The 23,586-nt window shown below is 52.3% G+C and overlaps 1 protein-coding gene across 6 annotated transcripts in view; it reads right to left on the bottom strand.

The window, feature by feature from the left end:
• Positions 1-23,586, bottom strand: part of CRTAM (cytotoxic and regulatory T cell molecule) — a 73,556-nt gene that overhangs the window by 6,468 nt on the left and 43,502 nt on the right. For 5 of the 6 annotated variants that reach the window (XM_073657391.1, XM_073657393.1, XM_073657392.1 and 2 more), the window contains 7 exons: positions 22,269-22,427; positions 14,402-14,452; positions 7,159-7,245; positions 5,166-5,240; positions 5,008-5,076; positions 3,376-3,468; positions 3,018-3,149 (listed from right to left, as the gene is read on the bottom strand). In XM_073657391.1, the coding sequence (XP_073513492.1) occupies positions 3,018-3,149; positions 3,376-3,468; positions 5,008-5,076; positions 5,166-5,240; positions 7,159-7,245; positions 14,402-14,452; positions 22,269-22,427 (666 nt within the window). The remainder of the gene's footprint in view (positions 1-3,017; positions 3,150-3,375; positions 3,469-5,007; positions 5,077-5,165; positions 5,241-7,158; positions 7,246-14,401; positions 14,453-22,268; positions 22,428-23,586) is intronic. The other variant, XM_073657395.1, reaches the window with a different exon arrangement.

The raw sequence follows: 23,586 nt of genomic DNA, 5'->3' as shown, positions 1-23,586 counted from the left end.
GAGCAGTCTGCAGAAAACGAGGGGAACGTAGGGAGCAGTCTGCAGAAAACGAGGGGAACGTACGGAGCAGTCTGCAGAAAACGAGGGGAACGTAGGGAGCAGTCTGCAGAAAACGAGGGGAACGTAGGGAGCAGTCTGCAGAAACGAGGGGAAGGTAGGGAGCAGTCTGCAGAAAACGAGGGGAACGTAGGGAGCAGTCTGCAGAAACGAGGGGAACGTAGGGAGCAGTCTGCAGAAAACGAGGGGAACGTAGGGAGCAGTCTGCAGAAATGAAGGGAGCGTAGGGAGCAGTCTGCAGAAAACGAGGGGAAGGTAGGGAGCAGTCTGCAGAAACGAGGGGAAGGTAGGGAGCAGTCTGCAGAAAACGAGGGGAACGTAGGGAGCAGTCTGCAGAAACGAGGGGAAGGTAGGGAGCAGTCTGCAGAAAACGAGGGGAACGTAGGGAACAGTCTGCAGAAACGAGGGGAACGTAGGGAACAGTCTGCAGAAACGAGGGGAACGTAGGGAGCAGTCTGCGGAAATGAAGGGAACGTAGGGAGCAGTCTGCAGAAAACGAGGGGAATGTAGGGAGCAGTCTGCAGAAAACGAGGGGAACGTAGGGAGCAGTCTTCAGAAAACGAGGGGAACGTAGGGAGCAGTCTGCGGAAATGAAGGGAACGTAGGGAGCAGTCTGCAGAAAACGAGGGGAACGTAGAGAGCAGTCTGCAGAAACGAAGGGAACGTAGGGAGCAGTCTTCAGAAAACGAGGGGAAAGTAGGGAGCAGTCTGCAGAAACGAAGGGAACGTACGGAGCAGTCTGCAGAAACGAAGGGAACGTAGGGAGCAGTCTGCAGAAACGAAGGGAACGTAGGGAGCAGTCTGCAGAAACGAAGGGAACGTAGGGAGCAGTCTGCAGAAACGAAGGGAACGTAGGGAGCAGTCTGCAGAAACGAGGGGAACGTAGGGAGCAGTCTTCAGAAAATGAGGGGAACGTAGGGAGCAGTCTGCAGAAAATGAGGGGAACGTAGGGAGCAGTCTGCAGAAAATGAGGGGAACGTACGGAGCAGTCTGCAGAAAACGAGGGGAACGTAGGGAGCAGTCTGCAGAAAACGAGGGGAACGTAGGGAGCAGTCTGCAGAAAACGAGGGGAACGTAGGGAGCAGTCTGCAGAAACGAGGGGAACGTAGGGAGCAGTCTGCAGAAAACGAGGGGAACGTAGGGAGCAGTCTGCAGAAATGAAGGGAGCGTAGGGAGCAGTCTGCAGAAAACGAGGGGAAGGTAGGGAGCAGTCTGCAGAAACGAGGGGAAGGTAGGGAGCAGTCTGCAGAAAACGAGGGGAACGTAGGGAGCAGTCTGCAGAAACGAGGGGAAGGTAGGGAGCAGTCTGCAGAAAACGAGGGGAACGTAGGGAACAGTCTGCAGAAACGAGGGGAACGTAGGGAACAGTCTGCAGAAACGAGGGGAACGTAGGGAGCAGTCTGCAGAAACGAGGGGAACGTAGGGAGCAGTCTGCGGAAATGAAGGGAACGTAGGGAGCAGTCTGCAGAAAACGAGGGGAATGTAGGGAGCAGTCTGCAGAAAACGAGGGGAACGTAGGGAGCAGTCTTCAGAAAACGAGGGGAACGTAGGGAGCAGTCTTCAGAAAACGAGGGGAACCTAGGGAGCAGTCTGCGGAAATGAAGGGAACGTAGGGAGCAGTCTGCAGAAAACGAGGGGAACGTAGAGAGCAGTCTGCAGAAACGAAGGGAACGTAGGGAGCAGTCTTCAGAAAACGAGGGGAAAGTAGGGAGCAGTCTGCAGAAACGAAGGGAACGTACGGAGCAGTCTGCAGAAATGAAGGGAACGTAGGGAGCAGTCTGCAGAAACGAAGGGAACGTAGGGAGCAGTCTGCAGAAACGAAGGGAACGTAGGGAGCAGTCTGCAGAAACGAAGGGAACGTAGGGAGCAGTCTGCAGAAACGAGGGGAACGTAGGGAGCAGTCTGCAGAAAATGAGGGGAACGTAGGGAGCAGTCTGCAGAAAATGAGGGGAACGTAGGGAGCAGTCTGCAGAAAACGAGGGGAACGTAGGGAGCAGTCTGCAGAAAATGAGGGGAACGTGGGGAGCAGTCGGGAGAAAACGAGGGGAACGTAGGGAGCAGTCTGCAGAAAACGAGGGGAACGTAGGGAGCAGTCTGGGATCCCCAGCGATTCCCTGAAAGCGACTCCGTAACCCTGAGAACGGAGCTCTGCAGAGTCTCGTCTTGAACGCAGCAGATTTGAACGTGCCCGACCTCCGTTCCGTTCATTGTCTATGGGACTGCCGGAGAAAGCCGAGTACAAGCTCCTCTAGTTCTGCCAGTCCCACAGACGATGAATGGAGCAGAGGTCAGGCATGCGCACCTCTGGGACTCTGCGGAGGCCAGTTTTCGGGGTTATGGAGTCCTGTTCTAGGGAGCCCAGAGGTCGGACCTACAGTTATCAGTAACTTATCTCCTATGGATAGTGGAGAACTTAAGATTTTGGGAAAACCCTTTAAAAGTTTGAGAAAAGTAACCTTCCTGCCCTGTGCTGACGTATATCCGTCACCTACTTTCTCCGGTTATTCTCCTGCAGGACATCGAGGACGACAGTAATATTATCCCAGAGATGGAAATATTTACCAGCGTCCATTAAAGTCTCTATGACATGAGGTCATATTGGGGTGCAGGAGGGGTGCGGTGTTGTGACCCATGACGGCTCGCAGTTCGCTTGCGCTTTCTCTCTACTCCAGTTTCCTCCCACATCTCATAGGCTGCTAGGGATCATTTACACATCATCTATCTCCCAATGGGGACAGCGGTAATAAGGTCTCCAAAGTGCTGCCGAATATTGTGGTGCCATATAAGCAAGCAGAAAGAACAATATGATGACTCCAGATACCTAATCTGAACCTCCACTTTCTATCAGCAGGTGGCGCTTTCATTATTAGTAATGCCCCCCGCTGTAGGTTCCCCCTTTATTCTGTAGGTCTATGAGACACGAGTCTGGTCCGTAGGGGGCAGCTCCGAGCGTCTCTCACCTTTCTTCCAGGAGTAATGGGCTTTTCTGAGCTTTAGCAGGAATAGATGCACAACGACCAGCAAGAAGCAAAGCATGAGCGACACCAGGACCAGGACCAGGTTGCGGTGAGATTCCCTCCTGGACTCCACATCTGCAAAACAAGGGCAGAAGTCTGAGCGCCTGCAGTACCTCGCCTGGAGGGATGGGGGCGCTCTGATATAGCACTGAGGCCATTACTATACAATCTGATATTCTGGGGTCTCCTCTTGTGGCTATACATTCTGGGGACAGGGATACTGGTGGTCACACAGCTTTCCCAGAGGCAGATAAGTCTAGAAGCGGCCCCACCATTGCACACTGGGGTTCGGCCCACGTACCATGCGTTACTGCGTCAGTAGTATTTCTGGTTGGGGTGAGATCGGTGATGAACAAGGAAAATCCCTCCGAGAATGAAGTAAATGTCACAACTTCTAAAAAAGATTAAAAAAGAAAGAATCAGAAAAGATGACAAGGGGAGAAGGGTTCAGGCAATGGCCACTCCAGGACCACGGGGGCGAGGGGTCAAGCACTGGCCACACCTGGACCAGGGGATGAAGGTACAGGCTCTGGCCGCTTCAGGACCAGGGGGCGAAGGTTCAAGCACTGGCCACACTGGGACCAGGGGACAAGGATTCAGTCACTGGCCACATGGGAATGAGTGTACAGGCACTGGCCACACCGGGACCAGGGGACTTTGGATACAGGACTGGCCACACCAGGACCAGGGGATTACGGTTACAGAACTGGTAACACCGGGACCAGGCGACAAGGGTATAGGCTCTGGCCGCTTCAGGACCAGGGGACGAGGGTTCAAGCACTGGCCACACTGGGACCAGGAGACAAGGGTTCAGGCAATGGCCACTCCAGGACCACGGGGCGAGGGTTCAAGCACTGGCCACACCTGGACCAGGGGATGAAGGTACAGGCTCTGGCCGCTTCAGGACGAGGGGGCGAGGGTTCAAGTACTGGCCACACTGGGACCAGGGTACAAGAATTCAGGCACTGGCCACATGGGGATGAGTGTACAGACACTGGCCACACCGGGACCAGGGGACTTTGGATACAGGACTGGCCACACCAGGACCAGGGGATTACGGTTACAGAACTGGTAACACCGGGACCAGGGGACAAGGGTACAGGCTCTGGCCGCTTCAGGACCAGGGGACGAGGGTTCAAGCGCTGGCCACACTGGGACCAGGAGACAAGGATTCAGGCACTGGCCACATGGGAATGAGGGTACAGGCACTGGCCACACCGGGACCAGGGGACTTTGGATACAGGACTGGCCACACCAGGACCAGGGGATTACGGTTACAGAACTGGTAACACCGGGACCAGGGGACAAGGGTACAGGCTCTGGCTGCTCCAGGACCAGGGGACTTTGGATACAGGACTGGCCACACCAGGACCAGGGGATTACGACCACAGGACTCGCAACACCAGGACCAGGGGACTACGGACACAGGACTTGCCACATTGGGACCAGGAATACAGGTTCAGGACTGCGGCTGCTCAAAGGCCAGGAGACCTCACATCTAGCAGTACACCTTACTGACTAATGACTCTACACATTGATTGGAGACTCCCTATGGGAGAGGGAGTTTTTTTTTATACAAGATGCCTCACAGCTATTGGCTGGGAGCCGTCTTGCAGTGTGCTACTTATGCTAAATGGCTCTCAGCAACAAGCTGAGGGCATTCATAAAATGCGTGCACTGTCCCTTTAAGAATGGGGGAGCGCGCGCATGTGCGTACTAGGCGTGCTGCGGGGACAGCGCCGAGGGCGGTGAGTACGCCGGAGTCCCTGCATGGAGGGAGAAGTGGACACCATGCAGGGGCGCCGGCAGCAGCGCTACACTGTGCTGCTGTGAATTCAATCTGATTGGTCATCGCTTATCTAGACTCTAAACTAACAAGGTGATGAAAGCCGCCACGTGTCTGCAGTGTAGGGGGCCGCATCCTGCACACTACCTGCGGTCACACTGTCATCGGCCACGCCTGACGCGTTTCTCTCTGTGCTTTCTGCAGCTGTCGCGTTTCCTATAAAATGATCCATAAAGAAATGAAGTTACAGGACAGATTCTTGGACAATAATCGTCAGGAAATCTCCATTATTGACAGGATTATACCGGAGGATGACGTCTCATCGGATGCATTTGTTGGATTTACACCAGGTGTATCTGCAGGCGACGAGGGTCCTTGTACTGGAGAAACATAGTAAAATAGCAAAAATGTGAAGTATTCCAAAAAAATCAGAAGATGAGATGAAATAATGGTTATAATATTCTGCTCATGTTACATATGAAGGGTTGAGGAGTAGGAGAGAGATGAACGACCAGAGAGAGGTCTGAAGAGGTGATAATAGGAGAAGGTGATCCATGTGAGAAGAAAGTGGTGAAGCAACAAAGAAAGAGGAGGAGCAACAAAGGAAGAGGATGAGCAACAAAGGAAGAGGAGGAGCAAAAATGGAAGAAGAGGAGCAAGAGATGAGGAGGAGCAAAAAAGGGAGGAGGAGCAACAAAGGAAGAGGAAGAGCAACAAAGGAAGAGGAGGAGCAAGAGGTGAGGAGGCGCAAAAATGGAAGAAGAGGAGGAGCAAGAGGTGAGGAGGAGCAACAAAGGAAGAGGAGGAGCAACAAAGGAAGAGGAGGAACAAGAGGTGAGGAGGAGCAAGAAAAGGAGGAGGAGCAACAAAGGAAGAGGAAGAGCAACAAAGGAAGAGGAGGAGCAAGAGGTGAGGAGGCGCAAAAATGGAAGAAGAGGAGAACAATGGAAGAGGAGTAGAACAATGGAAACAAAATGTGATGAGGAGGAAGAAAGGAAGAGGAAGAGCAACAAAGGAAGAGGAGGAGCAACAAAGGAAGAGGAGGAGCAAGAGATGAGGAGGAGCACGAAAGGGAGGAGGATCAACAAAGGAAGAGGAGGATCAACAAAGGAAGAGGAGGAGCAAGAGATGAGGAGGAGCAACAAAGGAAGAGGAGGAGCAACAAAGGAAGAGGAGGAGCAACAAAGGAAGAGGAGGAGCAAAAATGGAAGAAGAGGAGCTAGAAAGGGAGGAGGAGCAACAATGGAAGAGGAGAACAATGGAAACAAAATGTGATGAGGCGGAAGAAAGGAAGAGGAGGAACAAGAGATGAGGAGGAGCAAGAGATGAGGAGGAGCAAGAGATGAGGAGCAACAAAGGAAGAGGAGAAGCAACAAAGGAAGAAGAGGAGCAAGAGGTGAGGAGGAGCAAGAGATGAGGAGGAGCAAGAAAGGGAGGAGCAACAAAGGAAGAGGAGGAGCAACAAAGGAAGAGGAGGAGCAAGAAGTGAGGAGGAGCAAAAATGGAAGAAGAGGAGCAAGAAAGGGAGGAGGAGCAACAATGGAAGAGGAGGAGAACAATGGAAATGGAGATGCAAAATGTGATGAGGAAGAAGAAAGGAAGAGGAGGAGCAAGAGATGAGGAAGAGCAAGAAGGGAAGAGGAGGAGCAAGAGGTGAGGAGGAGCAACAATGGAAAAGGAGGTGCAAGACATGATAAGGAGGAAGAAAAAAAGAAGAAGAGCAAGAGATGAGGAGGAGCAACAATGGAAAAGGAGGAGCAAGAGTGAAAGAGAAGGAGCAACAATGGAAGATACAAAAGAGGTGTTGAGGAGGAGCAAGAGGTGAGAAGTGGAAGCAACAGTGGAAAAGAAGGAGCAAGAAATAAGGGGGAAGAGCAAAAGTGAAGGAGGAGGAGCAAGATAGGAAGGATGAGGAATAGAAAAAGAAGAGAAGGAAAAGGATCAAGAGAAGAAAAAGAAGAAGGAAGAAAAAAAGATAGATAAGAGTAGAAGAAAAAGGAGGATCAAGAGGAAAGGTGAAAGAACGGAAGAAAAGGAGGGGAGGATGTAGGGGAGCAACAACAGGGAAGAAAGAAGAGCAGGGGGAGGAGCAGAAGGTGAGGAAGAGGAACAAGTGGAAAGGAAGAGGAGAAGGAGTGGAGGGAAAGGAGAGAGGAGCAAAATGAGACAAGGAAGAACAGACGAGAAGGAAAAGCAAAAGTAGGGGTGAAAGATCAGAAGAAGAGGAAAAAGGGAAATGGAGCAAGAGGGGAGTTGGTAGAACCGTCAGAGTTGATGGTCTTAGTGCGGATCCCTCACCGCTGGCTCCATCTACTCTCTTTTTTCCTGACATCTTCACATCATGGGCTGAGGATTCCTGTGTAGTAGGCGTCCATGTGACAGCATCTACAATACAACAATTCTATAATATTGGGGGCATGGAAGTCAAGGTGTCCTACAACGGGGGACTTCACAGAATGCAGACACTGAACAAGCAGAGAATGCTGGGGAATGTGAGCTCTGCTGCAGCTTCCTATGTGGCCGGATGTTTCCAGTGGGATCAGGACATAGTGGACACCAGTGGTTGTGATTTGTAGAATCTGCGGTGGAAGTAACGACACTTGTGATGATGCACGGTGACGACACACCTGCGGTATTTCCTGCCGATCGCTCCGCTGGCAGCGCGCTGCTCTGTGATCCGCCACAAAAATTACTTTCAATTAATTTACTAATTATTTGCTTCAACTGAGCAATTACTGAAGGCAATCAGCAGCCATTTGTGGCCGCCGTCGGGAGCGAGGCGCTTTTATCTGCCCGGTCTAGACGCATTCAAGTCCCCGTCTGGCGCATAGTGAAGGTGATGCGCATGAAAGGCGATATTCTGCTTTATGACAAATTAATTTAATTGAACTTTTAAGCTCTCAGAGTAAATGCAAAAGAGAATAATATGGCGGTTAAATATCTGGAAAGTACAAGAGGAAAAGGAGGGAGAGAAAGGCAGGTGGGACCTCCGGATGCTCCTGATGATATACTAAGGTGCCCGACCACCAGGGGTGCCATTGCCACTCACTGGGGAGAGTGCACGAAGCTCCGCACATTGTCACTTTAAGAACAAGTTCACATTGTACATTTTAGTGCCCAATCGGCGTCTCGGGGGATTTTTTTAATGCCTAAAGTGGCGGCTCTGATCTGCCGGGTACGGGAGCTGTTTTTTGGAGGCACTAAACGCTCTCGCTATTGATTTCCGCATTGGGTTCAGCGCCAGCGCTAGGTGCTCCGCTCTCGTTCTGCCATTGATTGTTTCCAGGAGGTTTGGGCCCCTCCAGCTGGGATTAAGCACATTTGCAGAAAATGAAAGCAATTTCGCTCTATAAATGTACGAGTTGACTGTGATGCCAATACCATTATCACTAATGCTGTGCCCGGCTCCCTGCGCGGACCGCTGACATGTCTGCAGCCCCCCTGACTCCAGAGAGCCGAATGATAGGGGGTGCAGCCGGGCCACCGAACTGCGCGCAGTCTGCATTAACCCATCGTGACCCGGGAGTGCAGAGAAAACCGAGCCCGGAGGCAATAACCACAGTCTAAGAAAGCAAACCCCATTGTAGCCCCCGACATTAATGGGGGGTTCTCATAGACCGCACAGCGCTGGTCAACTCCTCACCTACCATGTCATCGGGGAAATCAGGAGCAGATGTATCTAAGCCTGATGGCTAATATCTGCTGAGCTGAGTATCTAATCCTATCCTGTGTGATACTCTCTGCTGAGCCATGTATCTAATCCTACCATGTGTGATACCGTCTTCGAGAAGCACTTGCCACCATTGCCCTGCTCAGTTACCTATTCTACGCTATTTAGTAGTCACAGAACTAATCTGTTGTAGATTTGTAGCTCCATTCTGTCATTAATCCTCATCATCCTCATCATCCTCATCCCTCCTGGTTCTATCCCCTCCATTCTGTAGAACATAGTAATGAATTGAGTTTTCATCTTCTAACTGCATGGCACCACCTGGTGTCTATGTCAGGAACTGCACCCTAAGACGTAAGTGCTGGACACAAGTGCAGGTAGAGGAGACGCAACATTTGTCAGGGGTCCCTTAATGAGAAAATTAAATGTTACATGAAAAATACACACAATATAATATTATATATATATATATATATATATATATATATATATATATATATATATATATATATATATATATATATATAGGGAATCTGTCAGCAGGATTTCACTCCCCAAACGATTTATATCAGCGCGTCGTGTCGCTCTTACAAAGACGAGTCCAGCAAGACCTTTCCATGGCCGGTCCGCTCCTCCGTTACTGAGAGATCAGCATCTGAACTGATACACAAATGAGGCTAAAGTGCTATGGTAGATCTGAAGCCTCTGTCACTCCAGCTCTATTCTCCGCCCAGCGCCGCCTCCTCCTGACTGATCTGAAGCCTCTGTCACTCCAGCTCTATTCCTTGCCCAGCGCCTCCTCCTCCTGACTGACAGCCTCTATGCAGTGTGATATCAGGGAAAAAAAGCCATTGGTCAAACGGGAGGAGGAATAGAGCTGGAGTGACAGAGGCTTCAGATCAGTCAGGAGGAGGCGGCACTGGGCAAGGAATAGAGCTGGAGCGACAGAGGCTTCAGATCAGTCAGGAGGAGGCGGCGCTGGGCAAGGAATAGAGCTGGAGCGACAGAGGCTTCAGATCAGTCAGGAGGAGGCAACGCTGGGCAAGGAATAGAGCTGGAGCGACAGAGGCTTCAGATCAGTCAGGAGGAGGCGGTGCTGGGCAAGGAATAGAGCTGGAGTGACAGGCTTCAGATCACTCAGGAGGAGGCGGCGCTGGGCGGAGAATAGAGCTGGAGTGACAGAGGCTTCAGATCCACCATGGGCATTGGCACCGAGGACTACAACGGGCACAAGATCTATCCGTGGAGAATGAGGATTAATGGATAAGGGAACCGCTGCCTATCGCTCGCCCCATCCAAGTCACAGTGCAAGTCCTATACTCCAGGAACATCCAGAGCAGCGGTCTAGCGCCATCCACTGTCCGCCTTGTGCTAAGTCTATGTGCAGACTTTCATAAATGAGGAGTTTTCTAGTGGAATCCGCTTCAGAACAAGTCTCCTTCTCTGGGAAGTTTTTGGAGAAGTTTTCTTTTTCCTGACGCGATTTAGAAGAGTTTTATTTCCTGGAACCTTTTGATTGGAAAGTTCTCAGCGTGGAGTTTCATTGGGGAAGTGACGAGCGCTTTCTTTGTTCTTTCCAGACGGAAGTGAAAACAAAATCACCCAAAAAGCTCAATATACGAAGAGGATTAACACTGAAGTGAGCGGGGAACATCTTCTCATCATTTATGGGATTTTTATGGAGCTGATGTAAAAACTCCATCTGCACATAGCCTGCCACACCGCCTGCCACATCGCCTGCCACACCGCCTGCCACATCGCCTGCCACATCGCCTGCCACACCGCCTGCCACATCGCCTGCCACATCGCCTGTCACACCGCCTGCCACACCGCCTGCCACACCGCCTGCCACATCGCCTGCCACACCGCCTGCCACATCGCCTGCCACACCGCCTGCCACATCGCCTGCCACACCGCCTGCCACATCGCCTGCCACACCGCCTGCCACATCGCCTGCCACACCGCCTGCCACATCGCCTGCCACATCGCCTGCCACACCGCCTGCCACATCGCCTGCCACATCGCCTGCCACACCGCCTGCCACATCGCCTGCCACATCGCCTGTCACACCGCCTGCCACACCGCCTGCCACATCGCCTGCCACATCTCCTGTCACATCTCCTGTCACATCGCCTGTCACACCGCCTGCCACATCTCCTGCCACACCGCCTGCCACATCGCCTGCCACATCGCCTGTCACATCGCCTGTCACACCGCCTGCCACACCGCCTGCCACATCGCCTGCCACATCTCCTGTCACATCTCCTGTCACATCGCCTGCCACATCTCCTGTCACATCGCCTGTCACACCGCCTGCCACATCTCCTGCCACACCGCCTGCCACATCTCCTGCCACATCGCCTGCCACATCGCCTGTCACATCGCCTGCCACACCGCCTGCCACACTGCCTGCCACATCGCCTGCCACACCGCCTGCCACACTGCCTGCCACATCGCCTGCCACACCGCCTGCCACATCGCCTGTCACATCTCCTGCCACATCGCCTGCCACATCGCCTATCACATCGCCTGCCACACTGCCTGCCACACCGCCTGCCACTCCGCCTGCCATATCGCCTGTCACATCGCCTGCCACATCGCCTGTCACATCTCCTGCCACACCGCCTGCCACATCGCCTGCCACACCGCCTGCCACATCTCCTGCCACACTGCCTGCCACACCGCCTGCCATATCGCCTGCCACACCGCCTGCCACATCGCCTGCCACACTGCCTGTCACATCGCCTGCCACACTGCCTGCCACAACGCCTGCCACATCGCCTGCCACACCGCCTGCCACATCGCCTGCCACACCGCCTGCCACATCGCCTGCCACACCGCCTGCCACATCTCCTGCCACACTGCCTGCCACACCGCCTGCCACATCGCCTGCCACACCGCCTGCCACATCGCCTGCCACACTGCCTGTCACATCGCCTGCCACACTGCCTGCCACACCGCCTGCCACATCGCCTGCCACACCGCCTGCCACATCTACTGCCACACTGCCTGCCACAACGCCTGCCACATCGCCTGCCACACCGCCTGCCACATCGCCTGCCACATCGCCTGCCACACCGCCTGCCACATCTCCTGCCACACTGCCTGCCACACCGCCTGCCACATCGCCTGCCACACCGCCTGCCACATCGCCTGTCACACCGCCTGCCACATCGCCTGCCACACCGCCTGCCACATCGCCTGCCACACCGCCTGCCACATCGCCTGCCACACCGCCTGCCACATCTCCTGCCACACTGCCTGCCACACCGCCTGCCACATCGCCTGTAACACCGCCTGCCACATCGCCTGCCACACCGCCTGCCACATTGCCTGCCACACCGCCTGCCACATCTCCTGCCACACTGCCTGCCACACCGCCTGCCACATCGCCTGCCACACCGCCTGCCACATCGCCTGCCACACTGCCTGTCACATCGCCTGCCACACTGCCTGCCACACCGCCTGCCACATCGCCTGCCACACCGCCTGCCACATCTCCTGCCACACTGCCTGCCACACCGCCTGCCACACCGCCTGCCACATCGCCTGTCACATCGCCTGCCACACTGCCTGCCACAACGCCTGCCACATCGCCTGCCACACCGCCTGCCACATCGCCTGCCACACCGCCTGCCACATCGCCTGCCACACTGCCTGCCACACTGCCTGCCACAACGCCTGCCACAACGCCTGCCACATCGCCTGCCACATCGCCTGCCACACTGCCTGCCACATCACCTGCCACACTGCCTGCCACAACGCCTGCCACATCGCCTGCCACATCGCCTGTCACATCTCCTGTCACACTGCCTGCCACATCGCCTGCCACATCTCCTGCCACATCGCCTGTCACATCGCCTGCCACATCGCCTGCCACACCGCCTGCCACACTGCCTGCCACATCGCCTGCCACACCGCCTGCCACATCGCCTGCCACACCGCCTGCCACATCGCCTGTCACATCTCCTGCCACATCGCCTGTCACATCGCCTGCCACACTGCCTGCCACACCACCTGCCACTCCGCCTGCCATATCGCCTGTCACATCGCCTGCCACATCGCCTGTCACATCTCCTGCCACACCGCCTGCCACATCGCCTGTCACATCGCCTGCCACACCGCCTGCCACATCGCCTGCCACATCGCCTGCCACATCGCCTGCCACACTGCCTTCCACACTGCCTGCCACACCGCCTGCCACATCGCCTGCCACATCGCTTGTCACATCTCCTGCCACATCGCCTGCCACACCGCCTGCCACATCGCCTGTCACATCTCCTGCCACACAGCCTGTCACATCACCTGTCACATCCTGCCACAACGCCTGTCACATCGCCTGCCACATCGCCTGCACATCGCCTGCCACATCGCCTGTCACACCGCCTGCCACATCGCCTGTCACACCGCCTGCCACATCGCCTGCCACATCGCCTGCCACATCGCCTGTCACACCGCCTGCCACACCGCCTGCCACATCGCCTGCCACATCGCCTGTCACACTGCCTGCCACACCGCCTGCCACATCGCCTGTCACACCGCCTGCCACACTGCCTGCCACACCGCCTGCCACATCACCTGCCACACTGCCTGCCACATCGCCTGCCACACCGCCTGCCACACTGCCTGCCACATCGCCTGTCACACCGCCTGCCACATCGCCTATCACACCGCCTGCCACACTGCCTGCCACACCGCCTGCCACATTGCCTGCCACACTGCCTGCCACATCGCCTGCCACACCGCCTGCCACATCGCCTGCCACACCGCCTGCCACATCGCCTGCCACACTGCCTGCCACATCGCCTGCCACACCGCCTGCCACATCGCCTGCCACACTGCCTGCCACATCGCCTGTCACACTGCCTGCCACATCGCCTGTCACATCTCCTGCCACACCGCCTGTCACATCTCCTGCCACACCGCCTGCCACATCGCCTGCCACACATCCTGCCACATCGCCTGTCACACATCCTGCCACATCGCCTGTCACATCGCCTGTCACATCGCCTGCCACATCACCTGTCACATCGCCTGTCACATCGCCTGTCACACCACCTGCCACATCGCCTGCCACATCGCCTGTCACATCTTCTGTCACATCTCCTGCCACATCGCCTGTCACATCGCCTGTCACATTCTGTCACATCGCCTGTCACATCGCCTGCCACATCGCCTGTCACATCTCCTGCCACATCGCACCACATCGCCTGCCACATTGCCTGTCTCATTGCCTATCTTATCGCCTGTCACACCGCCTGTCTCATTGCGTATCTTATCGCCTGTCACACCGCCTGTGTCATTGCCTATCTTATCGCCTGTCACACCGCCTGTCTCATTGTGTATCTTATCGCCTGTCATACCGCCTGTCTCATTGCGTATCTTATCGCCTGTCACACCGCCTGTCTCATTGCCTGTCTTATCGCCTGTCACACCGCCTGTCTCATTGCGTATCTTATCGCCTGTCACACCGCCTGTCTCATTGCCTGTCTTATCGCCTGTCACACCGCCTGTCTCATTGCCTGTCTTATCGCCTGTCACACCGCCTGTCTCATTGCCTGTCTTATCGCCTGTCACACCGCCTGTCTCATTGCCTATCTTATCGCCTGTCTCATTGCCTGTCTTATCGCCTGTCACACCGCCTGTCTCATTGCCTATCTTATCGCCTGTCACACCGCCGGCCACCTAAGCTCCCACAATGCACGGCTCTCTGGTAACAGGAAACCTGTCGCAATGTGAAGTTCACGTTCTTCCGGACCAGAGAACAGAACAACTAATGAACTAACACAGAAGAGAGAAGGAAGGTGATGAGAGAAGTCCCTGGACTTTTTATGTGAAATGATGGACGTGGAGTTCCCCTTTAGTCCTCACCTGATGGGTGGTGACGGCTGCTGTCAGTCATCTGCGCTTCTGTGTCTGTCGCTGTAATGACAATTTATAAGAAATAAAAGTCTAAAAATTCTGATCAGAAGAAAATAAGAAAAAATGAAAAGAGAGAAAACAGAAAACAGATCTCCTCCGTATCCAGAAGCGGATCCCAGGAGGATTGATAGTGCTGTGAGATGCCGCTCTGGTACTGATGCTGCTCCGGTACTGATGCCGCTCTGGTACTGATGCTGCTCCGGTACTGATGCCGCTCTGGTACTGATGCTGCTCCGGTACTGATGCCGCTCTGGTACTGATGCAGCTCCGGTACTGATGCTGCTCCGGTACTGATGCTGCTCTGGTACTGATGCCGCTCTGGTACTGATGCAGCTCCGGTACTGATGCAGCTCTGGTACTGATGCTGCTCCGGTACTGATGTTGCTCCGGTACTGATGCTGCTCTGGTACTGATGCAGCTCCGGTATTGATGCAGCTCCGGTACTGATGCAGCTCCGGTACTGATGCAGCTCCGGTACTGATGCTGCTCCGGTACTGATGCTGCTCTGGTACTGATGCAGCTCCGGTATTGATGCAGCTCCGGTATTGATGCAGCTCCGGTATTGATGCAGCTCCGGTACTGATGCTGCTCTGGTACTGATGCAGCTCCGGTATTGATGCAGCTCCGGTATTGATGCAGCTCCGGTATTGATGCAGCTCCGGTACTGATGCTGCTCTGGTACTGATGCAGCTCCGGTACTGATGCTGCTCCGGTACTGATGCTGCTCTGGTACTGATGCAGCTCCGGTATTGATGCAGCTCCAGTATTGATGCAGCTCCGGTACTGATGCCGCTGTGGTACTGATGCCACTCTGGTATTGGTGTCGCTCTAGTACTGATGCCGCTCTGGTACTGATGCCGCTCTGGTATTGGTGTCGCTCTGGTACTGATGCTGCTCCGGTACTGATGCTGCTCCGGTACTGATGCTGCTCTGGTACTGATGCAGCTCTGGTATTGATGCAGCTCCGGTACTGATGCCGCTCTGGTATTGGTGTCGCTCTGGTACTGATGCTGCTCCGGTACTGATGCAGCTCCTGTACTGATGCAGCTCCAGTACTGATGCCGCTCTGGTATTGGTGCCGCTCTGGTACTGATGCAGCTCCGGTACTGATGCAGCTCCGGTACTGATGCAGCTCCGGTACTGATGCCGCTCCGGTACTGATGCAACTCCGGTACTGATGCCGCTCCGGTACTGATGCAGCTCCGGTACTGATGCCGCTCTGGTATTGGTGCCGCTCTGGTACTGATGCCGCTCCGGTACTAATGCCGCTCCGGTACTGATGCCGCTCCGGTACTGATACCGCTCCGGTACTGATGCCGCTCTGGTACTGATGCCGCTCTGGTATTGGTGGCGCTCTGGTACTGATGCAGCTCTGGTACTGATGCAGCTCTGATACTGATGCCGCTCTGGTACTGATGCTGCTCCGGTACTGATGCCGCTCTGGTACTGATGCTGCTCTGGTATTGGTGCCACTCTGGTACTAATGCTGCTCCGGTACTGATGCCGCTCTGGTACTGATGCTGCTCCGGTACTGATGCTACTCTGGTATTGATGCCACTCTGGTACTGATGCCGCTCTGGTATCGATGTCGCTCTGGTACCGATGCCGCTCTGGTACTGATGCCGCTCTGGTATCGATGCCGCTCTGGTACTGATGCCGCTCTGGTACTGATGCCGCTCCGGTACTGATGCCGCTCTAGTACTGATGCCGCTCTGGTACTGATGCTGCTCTGGTATTGATGCCACTCTGGTACTGATGCCGCTCTGGTACTGATGCTGCTCTGGTATCGATGCCGCTCTGGTGCTGATGCCGCTCTGGTATCGATGCCGCTCTGGTACTAATGCCGCTTTGGTACTGATGCCGCTCCGGTACTGATGCCGCTCTAGTACTGATGCCGCTCTGGTACTGATGCCGCTCTGGTACCGATGCCGCTTTGGTACTGATGCCGCTCCGGTACTAATGCCGCTTTAGTACTGATGCCGCTCTGGTACTGATGCCACTCTGGTACTGATGCCGCTCTGGTATCGATGTCTGGCACTGATGCTGCTCTGGTATCGATGCCGCTCTAGTACTGATGCCGCTCCGGTACTGATGCCACTCTGGTATCGATGCCACTCTGGTATCGATGCCACTCTGGTACTGATGCCGCTCTGGTACTGATGCCGCTCCGGTACTGATGACGCTCTGGTACTGATGACGCTCTGGTACTGATGCCGCTCCGGTACTGATGACGCTCTGGTACTGATGCCGCTCCGGTACTGATGACGCTCTGGTACTGATGCCGCTCTGGTAACGATGCCGCTCCGGTACTGATGCCGCTCTGGTAACGATGCCGCTTTGGTACCGATGCCGCTCTGGTACTGATGCCGCTCCGGTACTGATGACGCTCTGGTACTGATGCCGCTCTGGTACTGATGCCGCTCCGGTACTGATGACGCTCTGGTACTGATGCCGCTCTGGTACTAATGCCGCTCTGGTACTGATGCCGCTCTGGTAACGATGCCGCTCCGGTACTGATGCCGCTCTGGTAACGATGCCGCTTTGGTACCGATGCCGCTCTGGTACTGATGCCGCTCTGGTAACGATGCCGCTCCGGTACTGATGCCGCTCTGGTAACGATGCCGCTTTGGTACCGATGCCGCTCTGGTACTGATGCCGCTCTGGTAACGATGCCGCTCCGGTACTGATGCCGCTCTGGTAACGATGCCGCTTTGGTACCGATGCCGCTCTGGTACTGATGCCGCTCTGGTAACGATGCCGCTCCGGTACTGATGCCGCTCCGGTACTGATGTCACTTTCAGCTTTAATCATATATGAGAATTTCTGCTACTTTCTCTTGTACTTTGTTCCTCATCTTCAGATCTCTGCTTGCTGTCAGTGGGAAAACTAGTTCTCCTTACAAAGTAGAGAACTTGCAATGCTGACACATTGAGGTTTCATTACAAAGTGTCTAGACAGGAGGTCTATCTGCACTTACATAGCAACTACAACCCTCAGCATTCCTTGACAGTTTTGCACCATATTGAGGACACTGGTCCAGTGGCCACATCGGTAGTCCATGGCCTCCATACACATGGCGTCGTGCCGGGTCTACTGATCCGATGAGGCGATGTGGCCCCTGGTTCACGGTCCTGGAACACAAATCTCCTTCCTGCGCTGATACATTGTAACAAGTCCATGATCTGATGGAGCAGAACTCGGTGAGAGATTCTGAATCCAATTCATTGGCAGCCAGATCCTGAATGTGAGGAGAAGCGGAACGTCCAATGATTTCTTTTGATTTCTGTCCCTGATGGCAGATATTGTCCCTGATGGCAGATATTGTCCCTGATGGCAGATATTGTCTCTGATGGCTGATATTGTACCTGATGGCAGATATTGTCTCTGATGGCAGATATTGTCCCTGATGGCAGATATTGTACCTGATGGCAGATATTGTCCCTGATGGTAGATATTGTCTCTGATGGCAGATATTGTCCCTGATGGCAGATATTGTCCCTGATGGTAGATATTGTCTCTGATGGCAGATATTGTCTCTGATGGCAGATATTGTACCTGATGGCAGATATTGTCCCTGATGGTAGATATTGTCTCTGATGGCAGATATTGTCTCTGATGGCAGATATTGTACCTGATGGCAGATATTGTCCCTGATGGCAGATATTGTACCTGATGGCAGATATTGTCCCTGATGGTAGATATTGTCTCTGATGGCAGATATTGTCTCTGATGGCAGATATTGTCTCTGATGGCTGATATTGTACCTGATGGCAGATATTGTCCCTGATGGCAGATATTGTCCCTGATGGTAGATATTGTCCCTGATGGCAGATATTGTCCCTGATGGCAGATATTGTCTCTGATGGCTGATATTGTACCTGATGGCAGATATTGTCCCTGATGGTAGATATTGTCTCTGATGGCAGATATTGTCTCTGATGGTAGATATTGTACCTGATGGTAGATATTGTCTCTGATGGCAGATATTGTCTCTGATGGCTGATATTGTCTCTGATGGCTGATATTGTACCTGATGGCAGATATTGTCCCTGATGGCAGATATTGTCCCTGATGGTAGATATTGTACCTGATGGCAGATATTGTCCCTGATGGCAGATATTGTCTCTGATGGCAGATATTGTCCCTGATGGCAGATATTGTCCCTGATGGCAGATATTGTACCTGATGGCAGATATTGTCCCTGATGGTAGATATTGTCTCTGATGGCAGATATTGTCCCTGATGGCAGATATTCTCTCTGATGGCTGATATTGTACCTGATGGCAGATATTGTCCCTGATGGCAGATATTGTCCCTGATGGTAGATATTGTCCCTGATGGTAGATATTGTCCCTGATGGCAGATATTGTCTCTGATGGCTGATATTGTACCTGATGGCAGATATTGTCCCTGATGGCAGATATTGTCCCTGATGGCTGATATTGTCTCTGATGGTAGATATTGTACCTGATGGCAGATATTGTCTCTGATGGCAGATATTGTCTCTGATGGCTGATATTGTACCTGATGGCAGATATTGTCCCTGATGGCAGTTATTGTCCCTGATGGTAGATATTGTCTCTGATGGCAGATATTGTCTCTGATGGTAGATATTGTCTCTGATGGCAGATATTGTCTCTGATGGCTGATATTGTACCTGATGGCAGATATTGTCCCTGATGGCAGATATTGTCTCTGATGGCAGATATTGTCCCTGATGGTAGATATTGCACCTGATGGCAGATATTCTCCCTGATGGCAGATATTGTCTCTGATGGCAGATATTGTACCTGATGGCAGATATTGTCTCTGATGGCAGATATTGTCCCTGATGGCAGATATTGTCTCTGATGGCAGATATTGTCCCTGATGGCAGATATTGTCCCTGATGGTAGATATTGTCCCTGATGGCAGATATTGTCTCTGATGGCAGATATTGTCCCTAATGGCAGATATTGTCCCTGATGGTAGATATTGTCTCTGATGGCAGATATTGTCCCTAATGGCAGATATTGTCCCTGATGGTAGATATTGTCTCTGATGGCAGACATTGTCTCTGATGGTAGATATTGTACCTGATGGTAGATATTGTCTCTGATGGCAGATATTGTCTCTGATGGCTGATATTGTACCTGATGGCAGATATTGTCCCTGATGGCAGATATTGTCTCTGATGGCAGATATTGTACCTGATGGCAGATATTGTCTCTGATGGCAGATATTGTCCCTGATGGCAGATATTGTCCCTGATGGTAGATATTGCACCTGATGGCAGATATTCTCCCTGATGGCAGATATTATCCCTGATGGCAGATATTGTCTCTGATGGCAGATATTGTCCCTGATGGCTGATATTGTCTCTGATGGCAGATATTGTCTCTGATGGCAGATATTGCACCTGATGGCAGATATTGTCCCTGATGGCAGATATTGTCTCTGATGGCAGATATTGTCCCTGATGGCTGATATTGTCTCTGATGGCAGATATTGTCTCTGATGGCAGATATTGTGCCTGATGGCAGATATTGTCTCTGATGACAGATATTGTCCCTGATGGCAGATATTGTGCCTGATGGCAGATATTGTCCCTGATGGCAGATATTGTCTCTGATGGCAGATATTGTACCTGATGGCAGATATTGTCTCTGATGGCAGATATTGTCCATGATGGCAGATATTGTACCTGATGGCAGATATTGTCTCTGATGGCAGATATTGCACCTGATGGCAGATATTGTCCCTGATGGCAGATATTCTCCCTGATGGCAGATATTGCACCTGATGGTAGATATTGTCTCTGATGGCAGATATTGTACCTGATGGCAGATATTGTCCCTGATGCCAGATATTGTCTCTGATGGCAGATATTGTACCTGATGGCATATATTGCACCTGATGGCAGATATTGTCCCTGATGGCAGATATTGCACCTGATGGCAGATATTGTACCTGATGGCAGATATTGTCCCTGATGCCAGATATTGTCCCTGATGCCAGATATTGTCCCTGATGCCAGATATTGTCTCTGATGGCAGATATTGTACCTGATGGCATATATTGCACCTGATGGCAGATATTGTCCCTGATGGCAGATATTGCACCTGATGGCAGATATTGTACCTGATGGCAGATATTGTCCCTGATGCCAGATATTGTCCCTGATGCCAGATATTGTCCCTGATGGCAGATATTGCACCCGATGGCAGATATTGTACCTGATGGCAGATATTGTACCTGATGGTAGATATTGTCCCTGATGGCAGATATTGTCCCTGATGGTAGATATTGTCTCTGATGGCAGATATTGTCCCTGATGGTAGATATTGTACCTGATGGCAGATATTGTCCCTGATGGTAGATATTGTCCCTGATGGCAGATATTGTACCTGATGGCAGATATTGTCTCTGATGGCAGATATTGTCCCTGATGGTAGATATTGTACCTCATGGCAGATATTGTCCCTGATGGTAGATATTGTCCCTGATGGCAGATATTGTCCCTGATGGCAGATATTGCACCTGATGGCAGATATTGTACCTGATGGTAGATATTGCACCTGATGGCAGATATTGTACCTGATGGCAGATATTGCCCCTGATGGCAGATATTGCCCCTGATGGCAGATATTGTCCCTGATGGCAGATATTGTACCTGATGGTAGATATTGTACCTGATGGTAGATATTGCACCTGATGGCAGATATTGCACCTGATGGCAGATATTGTACCTGATGGCAGATATTGTCCCTGATGGCAGATATTGCACCTGATGGCAGATATTGTCTCTGATGGCAGATATTGTCCCTGATGGCAGATATTGTAACTGATGGCAGATATTGTCCCTGATGGCAGATACTGCACCTGATGGCAGATATTGTCCCTGATGGCAGATATTGTCCCTGATGGCAGATATTGCACCTGATGGCAGATATTGTCTCTGATGGCAGATATTGCACCTGATGGCAGATATTGCACCTGATGGCAGATATTGTACCTGATGGCAAATATTGTCCCTGATGGCAGATATTGTATCTGATGGTAGATATTGTCCCTGATGGCAGATATTGTCCATGATGGCAGATATTGTACCTGATGGCAGATATTGTCCATGATGGCAGATATTGTCCCTAATGGCAGATATTGTACCTGATGGCAGATATTGTCCATGATGGCAGATATTGCACCTGATGGCAGATATTGTCCCTGATGGCAGATATTGCACCTGATGGCAGATATTGTCCCTGATGGCAGATATTGTCTCTGATGGCAGATATTGTACCTGATGGCAGATATTGTCTCTGATGGCAGATATCGCACCTGATGGCAGATATTGTCCCTGATGGCAGATATTGCACCTGATGGCAGATATTGTCCCTGATGGCAGATATTGCACCTGATGGCAGATATTGTACCTGATGGCAGATATTGTCTCTTATGGCAGATATTGTACCTGATGGCAGATATTGCACTTGATGGCAGATATTGTCCCTGATGGTAGATATTGTCCCTGATGGCTGATATTGTCCCTGATAGCAGATATTGTCCCTGATGGCAGATATTGCACCTGATGGCAGATATTGTCCCTGATGGCAGATATTGCACCTCATGGCTGATATTGTCCCTGATGGCAGATATTGTCCCTGATGGCAGATATTGCACCTGATGGCAGATACTGTCCCTGATGGCAGATATTGTCCCTGATGGCAGATATTGGTGAATCCCCTGGTGGAGGGTTGTGCTCATACAGAGGTGGCAGGAGAGCGGGCAGGGGGTGCAGCCCCGAATATTGTGGGTTCTGGTGGCATCCTTTACTTACATGATGTGTGGAGCCTGTAGGACGCTGTGAGGTTTCCTGGGGTCAGCGTCCTGTGCCTCACCACACATCTGACCTCCGATGTATGGGGCGCCGCAGTGACCCGCAGGGCGCTGACCGCTGTGCACCGCCCGTCACTCCACAGCCTGCGATTGTGATGACCTGCAGAAAACAAGAGGAATCAGAGCTGGAGACAAAGTCCAGGAACCGCTCCACGGGGAAGGGAAAATGGTGGAAACTATCCACATCTGGTCTATGAAAGTAATGCCAGAAAACGAGAGCGACTGTCTATACAGCCTCCATCTCCCCCGGGGACGAGACTATGGGGTCCCTATAGCTGAGATTAGTGGAGCTGTGGTACATTGTTATGGGGTCCCTATAGCTGAGATTAGTGGAGTTGTGGTACATTTTTATGGGGTCCCTATAGCTGAGATTAGTGGAGCTGTGGTACATTGTAATGGGGTCCCAATAGCTGAGATTAGTGGAGCTGTGGTACAGTCATGGCCAAAAGTTTTGAGAATGACACCAAAATGATATTTTCCCATGATCTGCTGGCCTCTGGTTTTTATTAGTGTTTGTCTGATGTTTCTATCACATACAGAAATATAATTGCAATCATATTATGAGGACCAATAGGTTATATTGACAGAATGAGTTAATGCAGCAAGTCAATATTTGCAGTGTTGCCCCTTCTTCTTCAAGACCTCTGTAATTCTCCCTGGCATGCTCTCAATCAACTTTTGGACCAAATCCTGACTGATAGCAGTCCATTCTTGCATAATCAATGCTTGCATTTTGCCAGAATTTGTTGGTTTTTGTTTGTCCACCCGTCTCTTGATGATTGACCACAAGTTCTCAAAGGGATTAAGATCTGGGGAGTTTCCAGGCCATGGACCCAAAATCTCTGTTTTGTTCCATCAGCCATTTAGTTATCACCTTTGCTTTATGGCAAGGTGCTCCATCATGCTGGAAAAGGCATTGTTGGGCGCCAAACTGCTCTTGGACGGTTGGGAGAAGTTGCTCTTGGAGGACATTCTGGTACCATTCTTTATTCATGGCTGTGTTTTTAGGCAAGACTGTGAGTGAGCCGATTCCCTTGGCTGAGAAGCAACCCCACACATGAATGGTTTCAGGATGCTTTACAGTTGGCATGAGACAAGACTGGTGGTAGCGCTCACCTCTTCTTCTCCGAATAAGCTGTTTTCCAGATGTCCCAAACAATCGAAAAGGGGATTCATCAGAGAAAATGACTTTGCCCCAGTCCTCAGCAGTCCACTCCCTGTACCTTTTGCAGAATATCAGTCGGTCCCTGATGTTTTTT

The sequence above is a fragment of the Phyllobates terribilis genome, unplaced genomic scaffold (genome assembly GCF_046119375.1).
Source record: "Phyllobates terribilis strain yellow unplaced genomic scaffold, ASM4611937v1 Scaffold_12__6_contigs__length_324123572, whole genome shotgun sequence".
NCBI lineage: Eukaryota > Metazoa > Chordata > Amphibia > Anura > Dendrobatidae > Phyllobates > Phyllobates terribilis.
This window is presented reverse-complemented; position numbering and strand designations above follow the sequence as displayed.